This window comes from Mixophyes fleayi, chromosome 6 (genome assembly GCF_038048845.1).
Source record: "Mixophyes fleayi isolate aMixFle1 chromosome 6, aMixFle1.hap1, whole genome shotgun sequence".
Taxonomy (NCBI): Eukaryota; Metazoa; Chordata; class Amphibia; order Anura; family Limnodynastidae; genus Mixophyes; species Mixophyes fleayi.
The window spans coordinates 169,158,089-169,168,326 of NC_134407.1; the positions used below are offsets into that span (position 1 = coordinate 169,158,089).

General features: G+C 37.0%; 1 protein-coding gene across 1 annotated transcript; it reads right to left on the reverse strand.

The window, feature by feature from the left end:
• Positions 1 to 8,976, reverse strand: LOC142160478 (keratin, type I cytoskeletal 42-like). The gene is made up of 8 exons (XM_075215359.1): positions 8,791 to 8,976; positions 7,361 to 7,443; positions 6,800 to 6,956; positions 6,467 to 6,628; positions 5,303 to 5,428; positions 4,814 to 5,034; positions 1,665 to 1,699; positions 1 to 313 (listed from the first exon to the last, which is right to left on the reverse strand). The coding sequence occupies exons 1-8, from the start codon at positions 8,959 to 8,961 to the stop codon at positions 255 to 257; spliced, it is 1,014 nt and encodes a 337-aa protein (XP_075071460.1). The 5' UTR covers positions 8,962 to 8,976; the 3' UTR covers positions 1 to 254.
• Positions 8,977 to 10,238: the final 1,262 nt, after the last annotated feature.

Here is a 10,238-nt window from a genome sequence, read left to right on the forward strand (position 1 = left end):
TACTATGCTAGAGAGACCTAAAATACTTATTCTCTTAAAATAAAAACCAGTAGAACACATTTATAGGAATACATAACATATTGCTGGTGCTCACACTATGACCCATTGAAATAATCACTTGCTATATACCTCCATTGTCTAAAAATAAAGAAAGGCTACAAGAAAAGTAACATATCTAAGAAAAGAAAAATATATAATAATTCTATTGGTTCACACTTGGTCTTCCTATATCTGCAGCGTGATGTAGATAGTTATTAGCATTTGGATTCATGGGCGTGCTCAGTTGTGTGATGTATTATTTTGTGGTGAGATCCTGGTAATAAAAAATGCAAAATGAACTTACAATTTACTTTTTTGTATCGCAAAAGCAACATAATAATTACAAATTCATCTTACACTAAATGGCAAATCAGTGACAATACATCAGTCCAAACATGAGTTATGATTGGACGAATGATGATTCTAAATGTAAAAGATATGGCATAGAATGAAAAACAATGTATGAGTAATCATATGTGTTTCATAGGCTCAATTACACCTTTATGTTTTATGTTTAGTCAAATAAAATATGCAGCATAATATACAAACAATATACAAACAAGTGAAAAAAAAGTGCAATTTGAATAAAAAAAAATTAAAAAAGTAAAAAGGAAAACAAAACAATATTTTTATCTCTTGGAAATACTTCTTGACAAAATATTTTAGACTGTAAGTTCCAATTGGACAGAGACTGATGTGAGTGAGTAAGCGCTGCGGAATTAGTGGCTCTATATCAATAACTGATGATGACAATGCATCTGATTTTATTTCACCATTTTTTACTCATATTAAGAAAAAAACATGGTCTATAAATATATATTTGAATTGAACTGTCACAGTCAAAGACAGAGAAATGCTACATAGGGATAGATTCATCTAGATTTCTGAAAAATAAAAATTTAGTATATTCGAGAATATGATAACTAGAATCTGATTGATTGCTATATAGCAACACCTACACTTTTACTTTTAGGAAAATTTGATAAATCTACCCCATAAAGAAATTAAGTGGTTAGCACTTCTGCCTTACAGCACTGGGGTCATGAGTTCAATTCCCATCCATGGCCTTAACTGTGAGGATTTCTATGTTCTGGCCGTGTTTGCATGGGTTTCCTCCTGGTGCTCTGGTTTTCCCCCACATTTCAAAAACATACTGGTAGGTTAATTGGCTGCTAACAAATTGACCCTAGTCTGTGTCTGTGTTTGTGTATGTATGTTAGGGAATTAAGACTGTGAGCGCTGCGGTATTAGTGGCGCTATATAAATAAATTATGATGATAAAGGGACTGATGTGAGTGGGGGAGCTCTGCGCAATTAGTGGTGCTATATCAATAGCTGATGATGATAATGTATGTGATTTTATTTGACCATATTTTACACATAATAAGAAATAAACCTGGTCTATATATTGCACTGTCACAGTCAAAGACAGAGAAATGCTACATAGGGGTAGATTCATATAAATTTCTGAAAAATAAAAATGGAGTATATTTGCGAATATGAGAGAAAGAATCTGATTGGTTGCTATGGGCAACACCTCCACATTTCCTTTTTGGAAGGTTTGATAAACCTAAACAATAGCATTTTAAAGTAATAGAAATTAGAAAGTCCACTTATCCACTCACCATGTTTTCCACTTGACATGTGATTGTCTGCCAAACTGCGAAACAAATCAGACCATTAGTCTATTGAAGAAATACATTATTCTATAAGTCCATTGGTTATGTAGTGCCCTACATAGTGAAAAACCTTTTGTGTATATCTTAAAGTATTGTACAAGGAGACAATCAGCTGAGCGGGTAAGAGCTGTAAGTGTCTTAGTTAGTCAGCTACAGGGCACCTAAAGGAGAGGAGCCACTAACAGTGTTGTGCTACACTGAGGGGCCATAAAAGGTGAGATATAAAAACAATAACATTAACAGAAGGGACACAGAGGAGAGGAGGAGTAGAAAGGGGAAGAAGGACAGAAATAATTAACAGAGAAAACAAGAGGGAAAACAAGAACACTAGACCATATGGGTAGAGAGATAGAGATTAAAATAAGAAAGAGTTAAAGAGAGATCAAAGTACAGATAGAAAAAGACTTTAAGAAGATAAGAGACATAAAAAGACATCACACGAATAAAGGAAAAAAAAGGAATATATCATAGAAAGATTAAATTCTTACCAAATAGATAGGAGAGCAGGTTGAGAAGGTAAGAGAGGGAAAAACTGACATAATATGAAAAGAAACATGTATACCTGATAGGAGCAAAATATTGAACAGACTGACAGGAAGTGGGAGGTAGGAGTCAGTCAGTAAATTTAGATGTCAGACTAATAACATAGAAAAGTGGTCAGAATCGGTAGACAAACTGCAACAGCAGAACATGATGCTGCCAAGACAAATAGAAGGAATATTGCTGAAGACCAATCCAACATCTATAAAATGGGAACCTAAGCTGCCTATCCAAAAGCATACACCAACTGAATCATCTGGATCATAACACTACTTTTTCCACTGATTTGATTTAAATGGAATTTGTATACTCCACTCCTTCAAACAGTCTCCCTTGAATCCCTACCTATTATTTTTCTGACCACATTGAGGCTTCCATGAGTTGCTGCAGCCCTTCCTGACACTGGCTGAGGGCTCTGAGACATGGAGGAGAAGACCCATCCAGTGGAGCACATCAGTCATCACAAGTGCCATGAAGAGATAGAGGCATGACAGCCCAGATGTGCTGTTTGCAGGGAGTGCTACTATTTTCAGACTATACTCAGGTGCCAGTGCAGGTCAAGTATGTCCCATTTCGAGGCTACATTTCCAGCATGGGTCCTTGGCAGTAGAGACTTTTGATTAAAAGACAGCAACTGAAAAACCTCCCAGTATGAAGTCAGATAGTTGTATTTAACAGTGATGGGAGATTTGTCTGAAAGGGACTATATAATAGGCTTGCTTTGGCTTCAGCTTAATCACAAGCTGCTTTCTCTAGAGATATCACATCCCCCTCCCCACCAAATTTCAAGTGACCTATTTGCTGTCAAATACAGTGATCAAGTGTATGATGAGAGGTAGAAAAAATTATTTAGGTCTTTTAAGTACAACTTCCAGCAGTCGCAAGTGTGTACTGATTTTCCATGCTGCCACTTTAAAATTTCTCCTTTGACCACTGGGCGTAAATATACTCATATCCATTGTGTGCATGCACACCAAAATGTGTCTATATCTAGACTTGAACGTATCTTTAACCCTGGTGAGGCATAACTTGGGCAGGCAAGCTCTAGTTGAGTACAGTTAGGGCATGTTCACATAAGTATAGTTTGCCTCCAGGGGATGTGACCCAATAAGACATAAATACATCCCCAGATAATTTTCGTGGAAGGGTTATCTTTGTCTGTACTGGAGGATTGGTGAAAAGATACACCATGATGATGACACCAACAGCACTTTCTTCCTGCTACTGATTGGCTCATTGCTTACTGATCCCTGCAGCTGTCTATTCACATTCGTCATTTTTGTTTTTCGACTACCACCAGAAAGAAGATTGCCATTGTATTTTAAAGGGCTAAGCAACAAATATGGTTCACATTTATTTTATTACATTTCAAATGGAAAATGCAACTTTAAAATTCGTTAATAACACTGTCAAGACACTATTCTCTCTTGCCTATATGACACCTCATTATATTATTTACCATTATATTGTGTACAAATAGGGTAATGCACTCTCACCTCTATATTATCTTTATACATAGATATACACATGTGTACACCTGGAGCAGAAAAACTGATGTTTTACAGTTGGACGTATCTTGAGATACGCACAACTCAACATAGTCATGTAAATACACTTTTTTGTAACCTACTTAATACGCATATGTTCCGAGCGCTAAGCACTGAAAAAAAAAACCAGTAAACAAATTTATGGAGAGAGGTATTGCTAGTAGCAACAAAGCTTTTCTGATTTTCAGAGGATAATAAAAAAGTACCTCAATAATTGTATTTGCTAATTTCTGAATCACAACAGACCCACGATTCTTATACATAAAACAAAGATATGGAGAAAATTACTGCTAGTGGCAACAAAAATACTTTTCTAATCAAATTACTGTAGTTGCTAATTTCGGAAACACAAAAGGTTCTTCGGTCCTAATGAGATTTATTATAAGAATAGTATTATTTATCACTTTTAAGGTCATTTGTAAAGCTATATATTAAATAGGATAGATAATAAAAGAATATAGAGACTGATCTTTTATAGTCATTTAATAGGAAAGTTAACAGGAGTAATTATTAATATTTTTGACTACTTCCCTTCCTTCCAATTCCTTTACCTAAATCCAATTAACATAGGTCAAACAATTAAAAGAGTCTAATTCATTGGGATCTGGAACTTGTTGGGGTCTTGGCTCTCTTAGCATAACAATGACATTCTCTCTCAGAAGCTAAGGAAAAAAATAATCGCCATTTATGACCACTGACCAGACCAGCACAGTTACGTTGGTTAACTAGTCATTTAGAATTTCTAAACCGAGGATAAATCAATTTGTTGTACATTTCATATTCTAAACTCCAATATCTTTTTATTCATAACACCTGACATGTAAAAGCTGTAAAAGTTTGCTCTAACAATTTTATGGTTATCATTCTTAAGTGAAGGAAGCCTTACTTTAGCTATTCAGTGAGCGTTTATTAAGCATACTACAAAACTAAGAAGTGTCAATTTAATGTCAATTTTAAGCCAGCATTACTGAACTGAATGACAGCTGTATAATACATTGCTGAACTTACTGGATGTCATGTCCATCCAAGAGGCGTTTGTAGGTGGCGATCTCCATCTCCAGGTGGGTCTTCTGATCCATCAGGATCTTGTACTCATAGTTCTGACGTTCCAGATCAGATCTGATTTGTGCCAGCTGAGACTCCACATTATCGATCATAGCTTGTAACTGGGCGATTTGGGAACCAAAAGTAGCTTGTGTCTCTGCCAAAGTGCATTCCAGGGCTGAAGTCTATATTTGAGAATTTGACAATAACATAAAATAATGCACACAGAGAGCATGCAATGGACAATGGGTAATTTTTTTGCATCATTAAATGTTATTAACTATGGAGTTATTTGAGATAGGCCAACTGAACTATATCCACCAAATTGTGGTTTTCAAGCTCACTTTTTAAATATTAGCTTCAACAGACATTTGTTACATGCCTCCACATCAGTATGTAATAGAAGACAAGGGAAAACTACTAATTATTAGAATTCCAACTATATGTACATACCATGCTCAACTGGCTCTGCAGTTCAATTTCCAGGGTCTGGACACAGCGCTTCAGCTCAATGACCTCGGTTTGCACAGACTGGAGTTGCTGTGAGCCTGAAGCCACCTGACAATTTAGCTCTTCACTCTGCCAATACAATAAAAAGTGTTACAAAGGCAATGGATGGATGCTGCTAATAGAATGACCAATTTCCTTAGTGGTGCTTTAACAAAAGTAAAACCTGCTTTTTGTTTGTCTGAATATGCTGAAGAAACTGACTACTTAAATTTCCCAATGGAGCCAAGTATTGTTTTGTCATATGTACCAGGCATATATTTATGATCACAATAGTGGATAATGGTATCGGGAACAGAAACTAGAATCATTTCAAAGAAAGTGGAGCATGTATGACCTCTTCAATCAGTAATGTTAGTTTGGTGCGGGCGACTTACTCTATGTTTCAATGAACTCAGATTAATGTTCTCTAGAATTTCTGAAGCTTGATTAATGTTTGAATCTCTACAGTTCAAGTGAGGGGCTCTTTGCATATTTTAATGAAGATGTAGCCTCGGAAGAACTGATTGGAGCTGGGCAATAAGCTGGGGGCATTGTTTGCATACCACTCACAGATCTTATTCTCCATCTGGGCATATTAGAAAATCATGAGTGTTTTTGTTGTGATATGGCATGAAAAAATGTGTGGACTGGTGGGTCTATTACTCGAAAAAACCCAGGACCCATCATTGTTTGGTTGATACAATATGTTTAGTGTTTAATCTATAAGTTAATAAAAGCATTAGATATGCCAAATGCAATGCATGTTCAAGGAGTTAGGGCAGAGGTTCCCAAACTGTGCGCCTAGGCTTCATGGGGTGCCTCAGCGATCTCACAGGGGTGCCCTGGTCCAGGGCCAGTGGTAAACAAGGCGGGGGACTACTTGGTAATTATTTTGGCTTAGGGTGCCTTGAAAAAATTAGGGTATATAATTCTAAGTATTTTTTACAACTAACAATTTTTCTTCCCTTCCTGTATTTTATTTGTTTAATCAACCATAGGTTTCTCAATTAAAAAAAAAAGGTGACAGGCTGTTTATGTGACTTGGGTGTTTATTACTTTGCAATGGGTTATTATTATTCATTTAAAACAAAAATATAAATAATTATATTGAAACCAATAGTATTCTACCCTTTGTCTGAAAATATCATCAGCATCTCTCAGGTTCCTCTCCATCAGGTTTTCATATTCCTCTCGGATTTCAGACAGGGCTCTATTAAGGTCAATGGATGGGGCAGCATTCATTTCCACGTTGATTCTAGCCCCAAGCTGGGCTCGAAGGCTGTTTACTTCCTAAAGAGATGAGAAATGTATACACAATAATACATAACAATGAGAGTAATGTAACACACAGATTATATTTACTACAATAAATGCTCGGATCCAAGAAAACCTATTTTTTGCTCTCTTACCCTTCCTCAGGTCTACTTTTACATTTCTCTAGGTTTTATAACTGAACATTACCTCTTCGTGGTTTCTCTTCATCTCCTGCAATTCTTCCTGGAGGCTCTGAACTTGCATCTCCAGGTCACATGTCTCCTGGTTCAGTCCATCTAGCACTCTGCGCAGAGCGTTTACATCAGATTCAGCACTATTACTCATACGCCGTTCAATCTCATACCTGGAGAGTACAAAGCAGCCTTATTAATTTACTAGCTTAATAGGCAAACCCGGCACAAGTGTAGGAAAGCATTATTTAGGGTGAAGCTTTGAATGTAATATTTTTTATTTTATTTGCTTTTTTGCTTTTTAGTGCAACTTGGTTTTTACCATACACAAAAGAGCGGCATCATCATTTTCAATCCACAATTGCACATTTAGGGTGTTATCTACCAGATCCTTTTCATTTCATAGTCAGTGTGTAAATTACTGCAAATTCTTCATCTAATATATCCTACCCCTAGTCATAACAGGGTCATCTTCCCTCTTGTAGTAAAATCAGTTTGCCTTTATATTAACTTACTAGCAAATACTGTGTACATAGCAGACATGATATAGTGAAACATGTAATAATAAAATATATACTTGTCACGGAAGTCATCAGCAGCCAGTCTGGCATTGTCAATCTGTAGAACAATCCTGGCATTGTCTGTTGTAGCTGCAGAAATCTGTAAAAGATATTAACCCATGACACTCAATAACATGATGTAGTTGCTTTGCTGAATTAGGCCCTCATTTAGAGATGAATGTCCTTTTTCTTGTATAAAATACGCTTTTTTATACTTCTATACTGCACACAAAAATGCATCCGTAAATGTCCGCATGCAGATTCAGCCATCTTACATTTACGACTTCTTATATTTAGAGAGGAGGAATGGAGGAGGGATGGGGTTCAGACATAGGCTAAGGTGGAAGATACACTTTTCAGCGGTCATATATCTCGTGGGTGTTTCATCTCTGCTGCAAAGATGTGTTGAGGATGATTATCATCAAAACAGACCTTTGCATTGATGAATTAAAAATAATTAATTAAACAGATGAATTAATTACATGAATTAAAAAAACTGTGCTCCCTCTTTGCCAACAAAAATGATCCATGCACCATCGTTCATAGCCTGGGTTGGTTACCACTAATGCGGGGAGGATGAACAGTATGGGCTACCCCCGCAGAAGTCAAAATCAGCAACAGGCTATGACATGCTGGGCTGGTCCCACTATAACAGGGAAACCCACAGTGTGGGGTCCACCTATTATAGTTGGATACAGCTGCAGCCTGTTCAGCACAGAGATGAATTCCCAATAGAATCAGGCTGACAACCAAAATACACTTTAATCCTAGGAAAAAAAACAACCCCTTGCTGAATGCACAGGAGCTTTTACCAAAACCCCTGTGCAGTGGGTATTAATAAGCTGTTAAACTTGAAAACAAAACATTTTTGTAGGTGGTATTACTGGTCCCAGAAAATAAAAATTTATTTATTTAATTGAACATTAAATCACCAGTGATCATCAAGCTGATGAAAATGACTAGCCTCTCTACAGCATCATGATAAGCTTACAGTATCTTGATACACTTTAAACATATCTTCATGCAGATACATTTAACATACTATGTTGAGTTGCATGTACCTTAAGATATGTACATCCCAGAATGAACACATAAGTGTGTGATCTTTTTTCCTGCATGCATTTTGCATCTACATTTTGGATGCAAATGAGTCTAACACTACATGAGGTCCATAGTTTTTAATTTTAGATGAGCAAGGATATGATTAGTTTTATACTGTTGTACATATTTTTGAGAAGCAAATAAATACAGTGAATGCATATGTACTAGTTTGTTATATTGCTGCTAATCCTATAGCTGAAATTAAAGGTTACATACGATTTTGTATCTTTATCATCATCGTCATCATCATCATCATCTATATATCATAAGATGCAAATTGATTACTTATCGTTGCTAAATCATATTGAATTTCTTTTACCTGAAAAATACTTTTCTGATAGTTTACCTGGTTCTGGAGGTCTGAAATAATTCTGAAGTACTGACTGGAGTCGGGAAATGAGCTGGGGGCATTGTTTGCATACCACTCACAGATCTTCTTCTCCAGTTGGGCATTTTCCTCTTCTAGAGCACTGACTTTATCCAGGTAGGATGATAAGCGATCATTCAATATTTGCATGGTTTCCTTCTCATTGATATTGAGCAGGCTATCATTCTTCCAACCACCATGGCCTCCAGAGCTGTAATGTGTAGCATGGCTATAGCCTCCATGATGATTGATAGATGGGTGCTTGGAGACTGCTTTACAACTTGATCCACCATAGCCACTGAAAGCGTTGTGGTGGCCTTGATGATGGGACATATTAGATCCTCCATAATGGACTTTATGGGAGCCGCCATGATGAGAAAGATGTGATTTCTCATGATGGATCAAATGAGATACTCCTCCGGCAAGTGACAAATGGGAGCCTCCATGATGGGAATTTTGAGAACCTCCATGACACAAGTTGTTGGAACTTCCATGATGGGACATATGTGATCCCTTTCCATAATGGGATCCTCCATGATGAGCTGTTGAAAAATGACTGAACACTTTGGGACAATGCCCTCCTGTGTGGTAGCCTCCTTTCAGTGCTCGAATTGAAGAATAACTGTGCTTGGTGTTATGTCTCATGGTGATGGTGGAGAGCAATGAAGTTGGAAACACAAACTACAGGATCTTAGTCTATGAATGAAGTGCTGTGTTGCCTGCTTTGGCTTTCCATTTATAGATAGAGATAGAGGCGTTGAAGAAATCTTGACAATCTTTATGTGCTTTTGCTAGCGTCATGTATGGGTTCTGCATTATTGACCAATCAATTTTAGGTTGAACAACTGGGGTTTGTTTTTTATAAGGAAAGTGCTTACGTAAGGTGGAGAGGGTCCTTGTACATTTATTATTATGCAGCACATCAGACATTTCCACACCCTGATAAACTACATAAACTCTAAGTTTATTTCAAGATGAAAAGTAATGAAATTATTGTTAACCTATGACAAATTTTAATACCTGAGTAATACATTTATAGGGCATGCTTTACATTCTCTTTTACGACCAGTGATTAAGGTGATGTTTTAATGAATGACTAAGGAAAACTAAAGAAGAACTGTATCTATCTATCTTTTTCTGTGCCTATCTACATGAGTAAATGTTGTGTTGAAAGCTGTGTTTGTTAGGAGCTGGTTGCACTCACAAGCCTGTGACATTCCCTGGCTTGTGCATTAACAAACGTGCTCTCCTCTGAATTGTGCACCCACACACCTGTGCCCTTCACTGTTTTGTGCACCCACACATCTGTGCCCTGCCCTGACTTTTGCTCACATAAACCTGTGCTCTTTCCTGAACTGAGCACCTACACACCTGTGTGCACCCCTTAACTTTACAACCAGACATGTGCCCTTCACTTACTTGTAAGC